Genomic DNA, 19628 nt, shown 5'->3' with positions numbered 1-19628 from the left:
GGTTCTATTTTATTTCTTTTGAAGTTTAAAACCAGTGCGATTACAGTTTTTATTACTAAGTTCCCCAGTTAGATGCCATTATATGTATGTGTGTGTGTGTTACATATACTAATCCACAATGTATATGTTGCTTTACGACAGAACCTAATTTATCTATGTAACGTACAAATAGACCCATTCTACGCAATATCTTTCGCCGTGAGGGTAGCCTGACATTAGTGTGATATTACAATCTCCAGAAGCTTTTAATGAGGTCTTATTTGTTTGCATGTTTTATTTTATTTAGTTGAAGGTGGATGGTGATTACTAGCTGCCTTCCCTCTAGTCTTACACTGCTAAATTAGAGACGGTTAGTGAAGATAGCCCTCGAGTAGCTTTACGCAAAATTAAAAAAAACAAAACAAACTTTTTTTTTTTAAAGTTAGTTTGAAACTAGCTCATAGTTGTCGATAGAAAATTATGTTAACAGATGTGATGTTTAAGTTCTCCTCAGAGAAGCCTAGTTGTTGTCATAAGTTTTTTTTTGTGACAGACATATTATCTTTCGATTATTAGTGATGATAGTTGGTCAAGGAAATGATTTTTAGATAATAAAATTTCTCCTAGACCAGCGCCCACTATCACTCCTCTATGGAAGTCGTACTTTGGTTTTATTCATTTTTGGGTTTATAGGGTTCAGTTTTTGGTACGTAAACGATAAGTTAGTTTTACATATGAAAATAAATACTCTTAAAATATTTGTTCCTGGGTCCGAATGAAACACCCAGTATATTGATATTTACAGTGGTGTATGTATTGATGTAGTTGTTTGTGTTCTCTATATGTATGCTTGATTCCAAAGTCTTTATAAACATTTTGAATTTAAGTAAGTAAGTTGTCACATTATTTTTTGAAGCGTTATGAAACGATTCTGTAATTACTTATTACTTAATTTGCATTAATATTATTCAAATATCAGTAATGGAGAAAACTCTATTCATTATGAAACATTTAACCGAACACTGAAAACATTTCAATATGTATAATTTTCCCAAATTAACTGCTAACACAACGTGCAGTGATCATCTGTAATACTGTCTCACCTGACAACTGTTTTCCTTTCATTATGGTGGAGCAAAATGCTTCTTTCTTCCACAGTCGTCCTCTTATTCCGGGTATACGATTAATCTGTTGTGTAGAAACGTAAACAACTATGCACCAGTAACTAATTTGTACACCATAACCGCGTAATCTGATACCAGTGCATGATTATAACAAGCTTCAAACAAAAACACATTAAACAGAAATACAGTGAATTTGATAATGTAAGACGCACACTGAAGTTACACAAGAAAACAATGAAACAAACTTATCACAGCATGAACACTTTAATAATTTCTCGTGGTTCATATTGACGTCATTCCAATAGACACAAGTTATGTTTGAAAAATAGACTGTTTAATAATGCAGAATCCTTTCTTATCTCTTACAAGTAGCTTGTAGCAAGTTTCTTCTTGATTGTATTGAATTTAAAGCTTTTATTGTTTATTATTTTAAATTTCCAAATCATGTTGATGTTACGATCAGGTGTTACCTCATCACTTTTATTTTAAAGCCACAACACTTAGTCGAGACTATTCAAATCGTTTAAATTATTTCTTAAAATACGCCCCTTTAATCACATATGATTGTAATCGTGGAATGAGAATTACAAACAAAAGTAGACTACAGAACGTGTTCACCTGTCTTTAATACAAATGTGTTATTACTCTTTCACATGACGGTAAAATACGATGTTTTTTTTTTTTCACACCGTTCTTTAACTGCTGAAAACACACAATTACTCTTTTGATTATGTTCATATTGGAAAACTTTCCACATAGAAACAACCAATATTTCTCTACGAATTGAAGTTTTAATACTTTGTGTGCGTTTTTGTGATCTTCACTGTTTATCTTTTACAATAATATAATTCGAGAAAACGGATGTCTCTCTGTTCATTGGGCATGAATATTAAAAAAAACTAAGTGAAAAAGAAACTGATAAAAGTGTGAGACCTACTGAGAGCGACTTTTATGAGTGCATGTTAATTTCTGTGTGTGTATGTACTCTTAATATTTAAAATTCAAAAACAAAACAAAAAACAAACAGCTTTTACAACAAAGAATATTTTTTTTAAAACAGGTACGACGTTTCGATCGTTGGTGCAATTATTCTCAACACACAAATTTTAATGGTAAACACGATTTACTGTGAAAAGTTATGTACTTGAGAATCAAAACGTCATATCTGTTTAAAAAATAGTCTTCCTTACTGTAAAAAAATAAATACATGTCTGAACATGTTTGTTTTTATTTGAGTTTCAAATAGGTTTGCTTTGTAATTTCAAAAAATTTTGAGTTTGGAGAATTTTGTTAACAAGCTCTTAAACATAAATGAATAATTAAAATTCTTGAAGAAGGGTTGTTAAATAGTCGTTCCTTAGTTAACGTACAGGGTTGTCAAAGTGTCGTATTTTTAATATACGGGTGTTAAGGAGTCGTTCTTTTGTTAATATACAGGGGTGTTAAGGAGTTGTTCTTTTGTTAATATACAGGGGTGTTAAGGAGTCGTTCTTTTATTAATATACAGGGGAGTTATGAAGTCGTTCTTTTGTTTAAATACAGGAAGGTTAAATAGTCTTTCTTTCGCTAATATACAGTGGTGTTATGGAGTCATTCTTTTGTTTATACACAGGTGTGATAAATAGTCGTTCTTTTGTTTATACACAGGGGGTGGAAAATAGTCGTTCTTTTGTTTATACACAGGGGTGGAAAATAGTCGTTCTTTTGTTTATACACAGGGGTGGAAAATAGTCGTTCTTTTGTTTATACACAGGGGTGGAAAACAGTCGTTCTTGTGTTGATATACAGGGGTGGAAAATAGTCGTTCTTGTGTTGATATAGAAGGGTGTTATGGAGTCGTTCTTGTGCTGATATAGAAGGGTGTTATGGAGTCGTTCTTGTGCTGATATAGAAGGGTGTTATGGAGTCGTTCTTGTGTTGATATAGAGGGGTGTTGTGGAGTCGTTCTTGTGTTGATATAGAGGGGTGTTGTGGAGTCGTTCTTGTGTTGATATAGAGGGGTCGTTCTTGTGTTGATATAGAGGGGTTTTTGTTCTTGTGTTGATATAGAGTCGTTCTTGTGTTGATATAGAGGGTTTGTAGAGTCGTTCTTGTGTTGATATAGAGGGGTTTTGTGGAGTCGTTCTTGTGTTGATATAGATATAGAGGGTATTTGTGGAGTCGTTCTTGTGTTGAGAGGGTTTTGTGAGTCGTTCTTGTGTTGATATAGAGGTTGTGGAGTCGTTCTTGTGTTGATATAGAGGGGTGTTGTGGAGTCGTTCTTGTGTTGATATAGAGGGGTGTTGTGGAGTCGTTCTTGTGTTGATATAGAGGGGTGTTGTGGAGTCGTTCTTGTGTTGATATAGAGGGGTGTTGTGGAGTCGTTCTTGTGTTGATATACAGGGGTTTTATGGAGTCGTTCTTGTGTTGATATACAGTTGTGATAAATAGTCGTTCTTGTGTTGATATACAGTTGTGATAAATAGTCGTTCTTGTGTTGATATACAGTTGTGATAAATAGTCGTTTTTGTGTTGATATACAGTTGTGATAAATAGTCGTTCTTGTGTTGATATACAGTTGTGATAAATAGTCGTTCTTGTGTTGAAAAAGGGGTGTTATGGGGTCGTTTTTTTGTTAATATAGAGGGGTATTAAATAGTCGTTTAATATACAGAGACGTTAAATAGTCGTTCTTTTTTAATATACAGTGGCTAATATACAAGATGTTATGGAGTCGTTCTATAGCTAATATACAAGATGTTATTGAATCGTTAGTTTGTTAATACACAAGGGTGACTAGTTAGAACGTATAAAAGTGGGGTGGGTAGTCACAGTTGGAAAGTTGCTGGAAATTGTTCTTAGTTTTAAAGGAACTTTTAGAAAGAGCATATTTTCGTGGTAAAATATTCGATTTTGTGTGGTTAAATAAAAATGTGAATAGAGTGAAACACCATGTGTGTGTGTGTGTGTGTGTGTGTGTGTGTGTGTGTGTGTATATTTCACTGGTATATATGTTATAATATGTCAGGTGAAGATTTAGTCATAACCAAAAAAACAAAGTATTTTTAAAAAATAACATCATATTTAAGGATGTAAAGGAATATATATAGTTATTTTTTGTTTATTGTGCTTTACATTATTTATTCGAATTCAACAGACGATCAGATTTTTTGTTTTTAACAAATCATTCATTGTATTGTTTTAGTATCTGTACTGGAGAGTAACTGTGAACGTTACCCCATTCTTCTGAAACGAATGCGCCAAAATTTTGACTAGTCATTCCAAAGAAATACTTTGGAACACGTTTGCATAAACCTAGCTCACATATCTGGAATGCTTTTCAAACACAAATATTTCCTCTAAAACTATTACGATATCTTTTGATAAACTACGTGAAATATAAATCGAATTCCAAGATGCACGTGAGAACAAGGGTTATCAAACATTTGATGCAACTGTTTATTTTCCTTAAATAACTTCGTAATAGCGAAGGAAAGTTTCTTCCACCTTCATTGAAAGTGTTCGCGCAACTGTAGTAATAAATTTGAATATTCTGTAATAATACAATAAAATTTTTACACATCACCAATAGAATTATATAAAGAATATTATGTTAAAAATAATCTCACCTTTTGAGTCTCTGAGAGTTGTTCTGTCTCTTTTCTGTCTAAACAGTGTGTTAAGTCTTTCACACTGAACGTCATGCAAAGTAGAAGATGCCAGCCCAAAGTAGAGGGATTATTGGATTCTTCGAGTAATGTAATAACAATATGTATTTAATGCAGTGATATAAAATGCTTAAGCTCAGCAGTAATGAAAGTTTTAGACATAATAAAAGTAATTAAAATCATACTTGACTGCAGTTTCTTTTTTTCTTCAATATTCTCGTAATTAGTTCTTGTTGGTTCGTCAACTTCGCTTAACATGTATCAAGTTTCCTGTGTTGCATATAAATTACATTTCACTTACACTTTCAAATGTTATAGGCTCATCGCAGTTGGTGAATTCTCGTGTTTAATGAAAGGTTCTCTTAAACAGAGATTTGTGACAAACATAGAACTGAAATAGTAGATCTAAATATATTTAACATGAAATTTGTATATGAATAACGTGAAAAAAAATCTGTATTCAAGCATCATTTTAAACAGTACACATTTTTGGGCCACCAAAAATGTTTCTCAAAATCTTGTTCGAAAAAATCCAATATACAGGTAGTTTTTATTGTTAAGGAATATTATGTTTAATATTTACTATATTATTTAATATTGAGATTTGAGAAAAGCAGCACTTAATATCTCTAGATTAAACAGTATTGACGAGAACATAAAGTTTTTCTCATTGGATTATAACATTTTTACGTTTTATACATTTGAATAAATTTTAAGAAAATGTTTGTGCACATGGGTGTTTTGTAGACTTTAATATACTTTAAACTTTTGATACTTATGTTTTTTTTTAATTTAGAGTAATTACCTTGGTAGTAATTTGAATTACTTCTTCCTGAACAACATATGGTTTTGTTGACATTTTCTTTTATTCCTTCGTACCATATAGGTGGCGCAACTAAAAAATTAGTGCTTTGTAACGCTTTTTCGTAAAGGGGAAGGTCTCGAGCGATCACACTACGCTGACCGCGAACAATGGCGATTTTTTGTTTCACTTGTAAAACTTCTAAAGTCATCTTCTCAATCTGAGTAAAGTATATAAAAGATGATTGCATATATCGCATATACAAAGGAAACAATTTATTGATAATTTTGAAGTTTAAAATACGTTAAAATTCTATATCTCCAATCGATTTTTACTAGCTATAAAAAGTTCGACGTTATTGCTAAACCCAAAAGTTCTCAAACTTTTCAGGCTTGCGTACCACTTTGTCAATTGTTCTTTATAAATACAAACCTGAGTTTATTTAAAATACACACATACGAAAAAACTAGTAGTAAAAATTAATTTTCTAACATTTATCCATTAACGGGAAAGATGTAATTGTATTTTATTTTTTTTTTGTAAATTTGAATGGAAGAAAACAGGCGGTTGGAAGGTTTAGAAATGAGGAAGGAAGTGTGTATATGTACATGTGAATTCGGAATAGATTTATTACGAACTTTTTAAAATTTTATGTTAATTATTTCATGCACAACCGACTCCACGTGCTACCATGGTACATGTTTAACAGTTGGAGAATCAACTGTCTAGCACATAAACCAATCCATTTTCAGATATCACAACAGAAACAATCTTCTGTTTAACGCAGTATAGACCTATAGTGACCTATGATTGACGTAAACTACATTGAAGAATGTTCGGATTAGGGTAAAACCAGTGTAATGATCTATAATCTAAGGGCATTGCATTGAAAATAGTGTATTGATTAGCGTAAGACCAGCTTTTTGATATATGATTCACTGAGAGGTAACTGAAAAAACGAGTGTTCAAGCGAATAACTAATATATTTTCTCTCTATCTGCATGTGTTACTATATGGTTTATGTAGTTTCTTCTGTAACACAAAAATGAAACATTTTTTGTGATCGGTAACCATTTACTTAAATGTGTTATACATTGTGTTCTCTACAAGATTATAATGCTTAGAGATCGGTTAGATCTCTATTACAGACCTGACATGGCCAAGTAGGTAGGGCGCTCGATTCGTAATCGTGGTTTCAAAACTCCATCACACCTAAACATACTCGTCCTTTCAGCAGTGAAGGCTTTATAATGTTTTGATCAATCTACAATTCGTCGGTAAAATGATAGTCCAAGAGTTGGCGTTGGGTGGTGATGGCGAGCTGCCTTTCCTCTAGTCTTGCACTACTAAATTAGGGATGGTTAGCGCAGATAGACCTCGTGTAGCTTTGTTTGAAATTCAAAACAAACAATGTGTATTAGATCACGCAAGGCGAAACCACTAAGTTCTGTGGTTTCTGGCTTGGTCAGTAATATTTAAATCTTGGATCGATGGTCCTAAAAAAACCCTAAATTTTTAAAAATTGAAGCTAAATGTTTAGAGGCTTTTAAGATAAAATTATTGTGTCAAAATGTATTGTTACCATTGGTAGAAAAAGTCGTTTTGAGGGTGCCATAATCAGTTAGTTATTTAGCCACGGCCTGGTTCCCTTGGAGACTATTTGCGCAATTTGTGCACTTGAAGTAACTTATGTAAAATAACGTTAAGTGCAATTATTTTTTACAGTGTTCCCCCATAAACATATAACTAAGTGCATAAAAAATTAAGCTTACTAAAATTGGGCTCGTTCGATTATTTACATCTTCCGCTGAGTATTGGATGATTGTTGAAATTTTTCCTAAGTTTCCCGAAAGGGGGCCAAAGGCCACCTGGAAGGGTTTGTTTGTTTGTTTTTTGAATTTCGCACAAAGCTACTTGAGGGCTATCTGTGCTAGCCGTCCCTAATTTAGCAGTGTAAGACTAGAGGGAAGACAGCTAGTCATCACCACCCACCGCCAGCTCTTGGGCTACTCTTTTACCAACGAATAGTGGGATTGACCGTCACTTTATAACGCCCCCACGGCTGAAAGGGCGAGCATGTTTGGCGCGATGGGGATGCGAACCCACAACCCTCAGATCACGAGTCGCACGCCTGGAAGGATCAGTTGTTTTAATTATTCGCAGTAGTTTTCCTTTCACTTAGTTAGTAGGCATTAAAGTGACGTCACGCAAGGGACCCTTTAAGTTATAATTTGTATTGCCGTAATGTCAGCGGAATATGCACATGCCACGAATCACGATAATTACGCACCCTGTGTGTTACAAGACAGTGGGATTAAACAGAGCATATCGTGGTTTTCAGCTGTTGTGTAATAGATATAACTACAGTAATGTGAAAAAGTTAGGACATCCAATAAAAGCCTCTGTATTTTTGTAACATTTTTGGATATATAGGTATTTAATCTCAATTTTAACAATACTGAGAGATTATAGGAATATAACCAAACAATTAAAACTGAAGAAAAGACTTTTCAAGATCTGTAAATGTAATTCTACAAAAATGCATATTCTCACTGAGGAAAAAGTTAGGACACCCCCGCATTTATTCCCACTTAAAATGGCTCAACTCACATACAGGTGTATCACACCAGGTGCACATGATTAGAAGATCGTTACTCAGCATTTAGAATGAGGCTTGCCCTATTTGAACCTCAGACATTTAGTTTGGTATGCTCCTGACTGTTGAAGTGAGAGTGAGCACCATGGTGAGAGTAAAAGAGCTGTCTGAGGTCTTTAGAAAGAAAACTGTATCAGCTTATGAGTCTGGTAAGGTATTTAAAAGATCCCAAAAGATTTTAAAGTCAGCCATTCCACTGTCCGGAAAATAGTCACCAAGTGGAGGGCTTTCAAAACAACTGCCAACATGCCCAAGTCTGGTCGTCCAAGCAAGTTCACCCCCAAAACAGACCGCAAGATGCTAAGAGAGGTCGCCAAACACCCTAACATGTCATCACGGGACCTACAGCAGGCTCTGGCTACTGTTGATGTGAACGTGCATGCCTCTACAATCAGAAAGAGACTGCACAAGTTTAACTTGCATGGGAGGTGTGCAAGGAGGAAATATTTGCTCTCTAAGAGAAACATCAAGGCCAGACTGAGGTTTGCCAGAGAGATTGTAGATAAAGACCAGGACTTCTGGAATAATGTTCTTTGGACAGATGAGTCCAAACTTGAATTATTTGGACACCAGAACAGAGGACATGTTTGGCGTAAACCAAATACAGCATTCCAGGAAAAGAACCTCATACCAACTGTGAATCATGGAGATGGAAGTGTCATAGTTTGGGACTGCTTTGCTGCAGCAGAACCTGGACAGCTCACAATCCTAGAATCCACCATGAATTCTGCTGTGTATCAGAAGGTGCTTGAGGATCATGCGAGACCATCTGTACGAAAATTAAAGCTGAAGCGGAATTGGACCCTGCAACACGACAATGACCCAAAACATACCAGTGAATCCACCAAGAATTGGCTGAAAACTAAGAAATGATGAGTCCTGGAATGGCTGAGTCAAAGCCCAGATCTTAATTCCATTGAGATGCTGTGAGGTGACTTGAAACGGGCTGTACATGCAAGAAACTCCTCAAACATCTCACAGCTGAAAGAATTCTGCATTGAGGAGTGGGGAAACTTTCTTCAGACCGATGTCAGAGACAATTAGATAGCTACAAGAAGCGTCTCACTGCAGTTATTTCAGCCAAAGGGAGTACCACTAGCTATTAGGGGGTAGGGTGTCCTAACTTTTTCCTCAGTTAGAATATGCATTTTTGTAGAATTACATTTACAGAAGATCTTGAAAAGTCTTTTTTTCAGTTTTAATTGTTTTGTTATATTCCTATAATCTCTCAGTATTGTTGAAATTGAGATTAAACATCTTATATCCAAAAATGTTACAAAAATACACAGGCTTTCATAGGGTGTCCTAACTTTTTCACATGACTGTATATCGTTGCTATTGGGAAATTTATGTCAGATCTCTTTGAGCTCCGAAAAGATTGTCTGATGTGGCATAGTGTAATCCGTTTCATTTAATTTTTAATCTTATTTTTGAATTATTAGTTAATATATTTTCAAAATAACATGGCGTCTGTTATGACATGGTCGTTAGGATCCTCAATTCGACATCAATGGGTCGTGAGTTCAAATCCTGTCTCCGAACACACTATGGGTGCATTATTATATAACGTTGAATCCCACTCTTTGTTGATAAAGAGTAGCCCCAGAGTTGATGGTGGGTGGTGTTTACTAGTTGCTTTCTCCATAGTCTATCTCTATTAACCAAAGCTTCTAATCATCTTTTCATTGTAATTTTATGTTGAGGCACCAAAGCTTCTAATCATCTTATTGTAGGGTCAGCTTGGCATAATACTAATCAAATAACTTAATATATAGAACGAAATCATTCGAAATTCATTTCAGTATTTAGCAGGATTTTAAGACTATTAGTTAGGCTTATTTAAAATGAAGGTTGACTGGAATGAGAAGAATTTAAATACATTTCGTTACCATTTGTCCCCCGCTAGTACAGCGGTAATGTACCAATTTATAACGCTAAGATCAAGGGTTCGATTCCCTTCGGTGGGTTCAGCAGATAGCCCGATGTGACTATCTCACACACACACTCATTACCATTTTTTGCAATAGGCTAGTTACAAGTGAGAAACAGTTTCTTGTTGGTTGCCCTTTTTTGTTTTAATAGTTCTTGTAAACAAAGTTATATTAATTATACTTATCTTGAACAAAAACAATTCCGAATCGTACACGTAACAAACAGCGCATCACGTAACTTTGTAATTTAATATCTAATCACAATGTTGGTTAAGAGCTTGTATATTTTGAGGTACGTCATCTGGAGTGTCAATCACTTCTTATCTGGAATGTGTGCTAGCGCCTTGTTTGGTTTGCGTCCAACACGTTTAAAGAATTTACAACATGGTCCCACTTTCAATTTTGTTTTAGAAATTTAGCTACAAGCCTCGTTAAATTAAGTAAAATTGGTATTAATGCAGTTTCAGTTATTCCCACTAAACTCCGGAGATTTCTGTGTTGGCCGTCTCTAAGCTTGAACTGATAAACTAGAGGAAAGTTACAACCACCTAAATAATACGATTTTCTGTAATGACATGCGAGTTTGGATTCACAGTTTGACACACTAACAAATAGACCAAGTACGCGCATTATCTGGTTCGAAATACCAATCCTTTAATTTTTGCACATGACGTAAAACATTTTATAAATTGCTGTGCAAATAGCTAATAATTTTTTTACTGTAAACGTGAGACGCAAAATCATTAGCTTAACTAAATATGTCGATAGTCTTTATTATGTGCAAATTTAGATACAAGAGGAGAATATGGCGGTATTTAGATGCTCTGGATATATTTACTTTAAAATAGTGGTTCCACAGTCCAGCCACCAAGGATTTTGTAGAACCTAATTTCCCAAGCCATTGCGGATCGCTTATTTATTGGTTAACACTTTAACCAAAACCTAATTGGACCAAAAGCAGATGATTGTTACACCATTTATGAAAACTGCATCCACTACTGGTCACAAAACAGATATCAACATACTATCGCCATTCAGTGAGTAAGTGTATTGATCTTGCATTGACAAAGTAACGTTAATACAGAAAAAGAATAAAATGGTTTGTAATTGCAAAGTGCGTATGTACGGTCGTCGTGGGAACTGCCTTCGATGTCAGTTTGGATGCAACGGTTTAGACCCAGAGGTCAAAATGGCACGAAAAGTAGGTAGGAATCAGCTGCAGAGCAAATTAAAGGAACTGAAAAGGAAGGATTGTTTATGTTATTTCGTGACGCCACAGAAACGACGCAGACTATCCAATAACTCAAGTTTAAACACTTTTGTTTGTGTGTGTTTGTGTTTGTAATTGAGCACAAAGCTACACAATGGGATATCTGTACTCTGCAGACCATGAGTATTGAAACTTGGCTTCTAGCGTTGTAAGTTCGAAGACATACCGCTGTGCCACTGAGTGGCAAGTGTGAAAACAAGGCATTAAAGACATTGTTGTGGTACTTTAAGAATGATGTCTTGTCATATTGGCACTTCTTTGGTGTATAATTCACAGCGACATCAAACTTTCCAAATGACGTAGCTCGACATAAGTTAAGTTTCAAAGCTTTTGACAAGAACAATTGATTGTTTGCATTTTACGTGACTGTATCAAGAATTCTATGCAACATGTTATTCCCAGAAGATCCAGATGTCCTTATGAACATCACTGGAAACGACAATCGTAGAAAAATCTGGTGATACAAAACTTCTCATCAGCTAACGATGTGTAACAAGGTCTGTCAGAGAAATGTTATACTTGAACTGCTGTGTTATCCGATGGCATTCGAGAAGTGAAAGAGAGATTAAAAAATGGAGGATAAGCTCTTAAAAGAGCGAGATGACATTTTCGTATTTTGAATTCTGGGTTTCAGTTAGAACCTACAGTTCGACCTGTTTAGTATTACTGTAAGCGAGCTACATTGAAAGCAGTAGAGTACCATTCACCAAGGGGATGAGAGCTATCCCACTAAGGTCAAGGTCTTGTACCTACTCTGAAAAACAAGAATGGGAACAAATAACCGTGAACACAACAAACTATGTAACATTTTGGTCAAGAGGTCGAGCAGATAGGTCAATAACATTACAAGTACATCTTCGTAGTTTACTACTGTGTACAATGGGAGTCAAAAGCTTCTGATAGCGTCACTAAACCTGCGAAGTTTCTCGTAAAACTTTGTATGGAATTTTAGGTCAACCTGAAAATACTAAAAATAGTTTTAGCTCATTTAGGAACGGTGTTATATATTAAAGTCTGCCATACAGCCCAAATCTTAGATGCCTGGCCCGTGGAAGTACCATTAAGAATTATCTATAAAAAAAAAAAAAGCCTATCTGTGCATAACCGCCATAGCTCCAACAAGAAAAAAACCTACAGACCTGAAACGTTGTGTGCTTACTAGATAAATCTGCGGGTGAGCACGTGGGTATTTTTTATATTTGATGCAAAAGCAAATTTGGCCAATTTTTCGCCCTACGGCTCTTAAGCTCCATAATTCTAATTTCCGAAGGTCTATTGAATAGTTTATTTTTTCTAATCTTACTCTTTCTGAATCAACAACATGATAGGGTTTTTCAACACAAAGATGGGAACAAAAATACAAATCTGAGAATTTAAAAATTTGAATTATTTGGGAAACGGCAACAAACAACGGAAATAGAAACCAGAGAATATTGGAGATTTAGGATAATGAAAAATGTTCAAATAAAAATACACGAAGAAATGAAACCTAAAAGCCAACTTAAAATTATTTGCTTTTAAAGAAAGTTGAATTCAGTTAAGCTCAGAAAATAGCAACAGACGAATCATCTAAAGAATTGAAGCATTGTGGTAGGTATAGAAGTAATGAAGATAACTGAGACGCTTGACTGGTACATTGAGGCTTCTGTGAATCATTAGGGGAGCTTAGAATCCCTTAGCAGAATGTGGGTATTTTGTGTTAGTATTGTCAGAATAAGATACTTAGACAAACAAACATATATTTACATTACACTACGAACCTAAAAATACAGAAATTTATTGGGTCATTCATATAGTTCGACTTAAGAAGTGTATATACAAAAACTACTACACTTTCTTGACAAAGTAACCGTTTCTTTCTTAAAAAAGCATTTCCTTAAAGACGTTTTATTACCAATGTTGACTTAAAAACCCAAGCTATATCCGAAACAACTTTCTGGAAATTAAATGTTATATTTTAAATTAAACATATTATCTGGAAATTGCTCACCTCCACCAGAAGTTTTTCTAGCTTTCCCATTTCGCGGGAGGATTTGCTCTCGGAGGTATTCATATTGACAGTCTTTTTCTTTTGGGACAAGATATTCCGCTGGAGGGCGTTACCGACGTTGTCCAACGAAGGCAGCTGTGGACCTATGGTTTTTATGGTATTTCCAGGAACCATGGAAAATTGGAAGTTTTTACAAAATATGAGTTTTAGGTTTTTATATTAATTTTATTGGAGTTAGGCACCACAATTCACACACATATTATAATGTATAATGGATTTACTGTTATACATTTATTTTAATAGCTATATTTGTTTCATTTTAAAGCATGTAATGTATATTGTTAAATGTGTGTTGCACAAGTCCCGTCTGTTCTTTAAATTTGAAGAATATTACGAGCGTAGAGTTAACAGTGTATTATGTATGTATATAAAGTACTAGTTATTTCCAGTGTTGTTTCAGTGAATTAAATTCGGACGTTAATATTTCTACAAAGTCATCGCAACAGAACAAATACACGTGCGAAGAATAGAGCTAGCTGGTATTAACATGAAATGTATCAACATAAAAGTAATTTACGTCTCGCGGACTTGGACCATGAATAAAATATTCATTAGCAGACCCAAAAGAAGACTGAATTTGTAAAATATTTGTATGTAAAAAAAAACTTTGTAATAACCGTTATAATAAATTGTATTATTATTTTTGTATATTAAAATATATTTGTGTTGAAAGAGAAGATTGTGTGTATCAATCTTGTTGGCAAATACCATGAATCTGATATATATTAACATTTAATTAACTTCAAAATTAAAATTTGCGGCTGTTTGAAACCGTAACACGTAATGTTTGAAACCTAATAAATCGGAGATTCGTCCGAGGTCAAGTTTAGTACGTAACGCATTAGGTTTAGTTTGAAAAACAATTATCTAATACACGTCAATAAGATTCCTGGAAATAGAAATAGCAGTAATACAGAGCACTTACATCCTTCTGATAAGAGTAAAAGCACCTACATCCTTCTGATAAGAGTTAATGAGTTAAACAAACACAATAAAGAAAAAAACTACAAATAGCGTTTTTTAATTTCTTATGTCGCATTAATTAGAAACTTAAGTTTGTATTTTTTTTTTAAAGTTTATAACACACTAAGAGGACGAATTGGAAAGTTGAGTCTATCGACAATTGGCTGGTCTACAATGCTGCAATGATCTGTTCAAGTTGTTTCGTGACAACCTACGGAAAAGACAAGAAAAATTAGCCGAAATTCCGTCTCCATGAGATATCCAGTTCTAAAAGAAAAATATAATTAGAGTAACTTCTGTAGTTGTTGATAAATCATTGATTGCTGTGAGAGCTATTGTCGTGGTTTCGGTTTGACAATCCTCTTGAACACCTGCAGTTTTCCATACAACTATATTAGATATTATTTTCTTTTCCTGCGTTGAAGAAGGGAAACATATTTTAGTTAATTATTGTATGTGCTAGATTCTTTGGTCACAAGTGCAATGAGTTAAGACAAAATATCACACTGCGTTTTTGTGTTTAATAAATATCATAACACACATTACATCTGTATATAAGAGTACGAATAACAACAGCGTGATTCCTGAAAACACTTTGGAAAAAAAGACACGTCAATATTGTATTTTAGGATTTAACGTTTTTTATATTACTTTATAAAGAACGGCGAGTGTGACAGAAATGTAAGAAAAGGATTATCTCTATTGATCTTGTGTTTTTCATCGTGAATAGAATACGTGTAAATGAAAATAAATAGAAGTATGACTGTGACCTGTTAACGTTCTAAGTACAATTCATTTGTAAACGACAGAACATGCTTGAACATACGTGAATTGGAGACCTTGTGAGGATGAATACATTTATTGTGATTGAGCATGAGACATGCTAAGAGTACGAACACAACCTTTAAAAATAAAAGTTAAGGGTGTGAATCAAATGTTGGGCCACTTCAATGAAGATCACAAATTTGAGCTTTCTGTAGAGTTCTTATTCTATATGGATTTAACGGATTACGTCAAATCCTTGTGTAAATAATTATTGTTTATTAAACTTTTAGAAAAAGAGAACTCACTAAAAAAAATATTTCAAGATTGTGACAAATCGACTTAGAATCACAACACCAACAAAAACACAAGATGCTCGTTTTAGTCCATCATGCTCCTAAGTGAATTGATGTAAGTTCTTTCTTTGAACCGTACGATGAATAAAAATAAACTTAGTTATAGATGAATATTTTTATATCTTAATGCAGCTGGTTTGGCCAAATTATTATCAGCGAACGGTTATTTCCTAGATAAACTATCCAGCTGCCGTTGTTTTGAAAATTACTTGTACGGTAAAGTATTTCAGTAAAATATTTTATGAATCTTTTCAATATCAATGATGTTAAATATGTATATATATGTATATATATTATGCATTTCCTTTGTTGTTTAGGCCTAATTAAAAGGATGCTTACAACGAGCACACGAACTTCATCAAATGTATTTAGATACACACTGTCAGATTTTAGCGTTACTTTTTGAGAGAACAAAAACAATGAACACAGAAATATAAAGAATAAACAACGTTAAACATATAAGAATAATTTAAACCGCTAGGTAGATGCACTGCTATCTTTGAGAGACTTGATTTTTTTTTGTCAATAATAATTTCAAATGTTGGAAACGAATTAAATTATTTCAGAAGAAATAATAGATACTCTAGAATGAGCAGAAATATTCCCATTATTATATATTTCCTTCTTGTTTACACATTACAAACTGGATATTATGTCTACGTAAATTACATAGACCTCGGGGGATTTTATCTCTTCTCTCTGTAATAAAATATCTTCTTAAAATACATTAAGCCTGCTTTGTTCTCTGTATGCAGATAATGTATATATTGTATTCATTTTGCTCATATAACGAATTTTTAGATATTTGTTTATCATTAAATTATATTTTAATGTAAACCAATATAAATAATTTGACGATGAGGTATAGAGATCTTAATAATGATTTCCTCGCATATTCTACTATAATATAGTTGATTATATACGGAAAAAAAATCGACCGACATTTTTTTGTCTAGTTTTAAATTTGAAATATAATGCCACCTAGCGGAAAACAAGGGAATTATATTGTGTGAGAAATTTTGCGAAGCCTGACATCTGTTACCGAAATGGTAATATGACGCTGAACAACATAAGGAAGTATAATTTTTTGTTTAATATTTAAAGAACTTTTTGACGTGCATTATTCACAAATGTACAGAGTAGGTTACGTCATTAAGTTAAATATCTGATAAAAGAGAAAGTACTTAACTAGAACGCCATTTATGGACTATTTCACAACCTTATTTTGCGCATGCGTGGTTCTGAAAGGTGTTGTTGGGTTTCCTCCCGTAAAAAGTAGCGAAGTGGAAGTACGAATAAGAAGTAATATTAGCTTACATTATGCACATTTCCGTATTTTTTAGGACAACATCTGTAGTTAATGCATTTTGTACGGTTTTTCGAACCATTGATAGGTTATTGGAAGCGTTGACCATCAGATAACGAAAGATGGAACTAATGAAAAGGACAAAAGGAAAAAACAAAGTTATGAAATTTTTGGTCCGCTTAATGATAATGATGATTGGTTCGTTTTTATTTTTTAACTGAGAAATATTTTAAGATTTGTTCGAGTACAGTGAAGTAAAATGAATAGCAAAACCTGCTTACTCTTCGTTTTAGCACTCGTTTTATTATTCGCACGAAAACAGTCAAATTCACTGAAGAAATAATCTTATAATCAGTGTGAAAATGATAGGTTTAAAACATATACATATAACAACAACGACAACAAAACACACACGCATTCTAAACATTAATGTACCTAGACATAGACAGAGAGATTTTATTAGACACAAGTAAGATTTGAGATGTACTAGACCACTTCAACTACAAATGTTTAATAGGTCAGATTTACGCCTGAGGAATCTTTCAATGATATAAACTTTATCGTATTCTTATTGACACTTACCAGCATTAGGAGACAGGTACACAGGTGGGGCCCAGAGGAGATAACACAAGTAACACGAGACAGAAGCAAAACTAACAATCAAGAGCAAGAGGTCTCGGAATGGACGACAACGGAAGAACGGACGGCTTCTCATAGTGGAATTGTATTTACGATTCATTTACAAATAGGAATGATATAAGACACCTAAAACAAACAACAAAAAACACTTTCGGGTATTAGAAGGCTTGTGACATATGTTATAAAGAACAAAACACACTTTTGGTCACTAGAAGACTTGAAACACCTGTTATAAAATATCTAGAAGCAAAAACACACTTTCGGGTATTAGAAGGCTTGAAACACTTGTTATAAAACACCTATTAAACACACTTTCGTATATTATAAGGCTTGAAACTCATGATATCAAAGACATACATAATAAAACGCTTTTCAATTAGAGGGTTTTAGATACTTGTTATAAAATACTTAAAAATAAAAACATTTTATTGTATTAGAGGTTTGAAACTCTTGTTGTTTGTTTGTTTTTGAATTTCGCACAAAGCTACACGAGGGCTATCTGCACTAGCCGTCCCTAATTTAGGAGTGTAAGACTAGAGGGAAGGTAGCTAATCATCACCACCCACTGCCAACTCTTGGGCTACTCTTTTTACCAACGAATAGATTAAGAGTCGAGTGCCTTAACCACCTGGCCATGCCGGGTCCTTATTGTAAAACACATAAACAATAACACAGTTTCGGATATCAGAAGGATTAATATGTATTGTAGTAAGATATCGCTATTTTTACGTATCAGAAGACCCACACTGAAAACAGCACCTTCATTTAGGATAACGTTATCTCCACCTCTGTTTATTTAGAAGTATTGCACTGATAATATCTCGAGAGCATGCTTATAAGGTAGTAATAGTTTCATTTATTAAGACTCGAACCGATAATATCTTAGTTTTATTAGAATATTTATACAACTAATTACACCACCTTCACAAATTAGACAACTTTATAACGTAACACGATTTCCTTTATTACACAAATCAACCTCGCATATAAGGTGATTTTACAACATAATACGTTGATAAGAACTGCACATATAATAGTAACATTATTTATTACACTGCTTGTATTTGTGGAATGCAAATACCAAGAACCAGACCACGATCATGTTCTATGACATAGTACATGAATATGTCTTTATTTATGCATTTCTCTCAAACTTTTTCGTATGATGAGCCGTGTTTAGGAACAACTTGTTTGGTAAAAATATCCTCAACCCTGAATAGTTCTAAATTACCCTCTGCTAGGTCAAATACGGTCAAAAGTTTGGAATGTACATCTAACTACGCACATGTTAAGGTGGTCTTAGTAAGTTTCTGATATGTTGATTACATCGGAAAACATCGACAACTCTCTTGTGATATTGAGGCCTGCGGTATTACGTTGGTGACCAGGTATTTTGGGTGTCCTTTCGGAGGTTAGAATGGTATATAATTTGAAGTAAAAGTAGTTATATTCAGTTTATACTCTTGTAGGCATCTAATGCAAACACTATTTACACTGCTTCAGTTCACAACAATGTTAAGCCAACGTGTGTAACGAAGAAACAATAGACAACACTATCAAGTATCGTACTCTACTTGAAAGTTACAGTTGTATGTGCATTGTTGAATAAACTGGGTTTCCTTATTTATATCAAAATGGCCCGGCATGGCCAGGTGGGTTAAGGCGTTCGAGTCGTAATCTGGGGGTAGCTGGTTCGAATCACTGTCGCACCAAACATGCTCGCCCTTTCAGCCGTGGGGGCGTTATAATGTTTCGGTCAATCCCAACTATCAAACTCCAATGCTGCATGATTACACCATTGTGTTGAAGTATTCTGAACTTTAATGAGATAATTCAGGAAGATTGTCTGACCAAACAATGAGTCCTTGTCAATTTGTGGAATATTTTGATCCAGGACTATATAGCAATCAGAACCATTGTTTAAATTACGAATTTGAATCATTAAAGAGGTATATATTTTGCTAATGAGTAGACAACACAAATGACAAATAATAAGTTTTAAAATAAAGACAGGAAGAATTGAAATATATCTAGTTTGTACATTTCTTACTTTAAAGCAAAGAGATGAGTAACTATTATCCAAATCAGTTGATTTAGTTAGGGAGTACATAAATTCAGACACTTAAAAATACAGTTGGAAATG

The 19628-nt window shown here is 34.0% G+C and overlaps 1 protein-coding gene across 6 annotated transcripts in view; it reads right to left on the bottom strand.

Moving 5' to 3' along the window:
• Positions 1 to 19628, bottom strand: part of LOC143237598 (cadherin-like and PC-esterase domain-containing protein 1) — a 275925-nt gene that overhangs the window by 45937 nt on the left and 210360 nt on the right. For 5 of the 6 annotated variants that reach the window (XM_076477036.1, XM_076477037.1, XM_076477035.1 and 2 more), the window contains 5 exons: positions 17429 to 17611; positions 13400 to 13542; positions 5556 to 5772; positions 4712 to 4830; positions 1083 to 1167 (listed from right to left, as the gene is read on the bottom strand). In XM_076477036.1, coding sequence (XP_076333151.1) covers positions 1083 to 1167; positions 4712 to 4830; positions 5556 to 5772; positions 13400 to 13542; positions 17429 to 17585 — 721 coding nt within the window. In that variant the 5' untranslated portion in view covers positions 17586 to 17611. Of the gene's footprint in view, positions 1 to 1082; positions 1168 to 4711; positions 4831 to 5555; positions 5773 to 13399; positions 13543 to 16857; positions 16975 to 17428; positions 17612 to 19628 lie in introns of all 6 variants that reach the window. The other variant, XM_076477039.1, reaches the window with a different exon arrangement.

This window comes from Tachypleus tridentatus, chromosome 13 (genome assembly GCF_004210375.1).
Source record: "Tachypleus tridentatus isolate NWPU-2018 chromosome 13, ASM421037v1, whole genome shotgun sequence".
Classification (NCBI taxonomy): domain Eukaryota; kingdom Metazoa; phylum Arthropoda; class Merostomata; order Xiphosura; family Limulidae; genus Tachypleus; species Tachypleus tridentatus.
The sequence above is the reverse complement of the archived record's forward strand: the minus strand, read 5'-3'. Positions and strand labels throughout refer to the sequence as shown.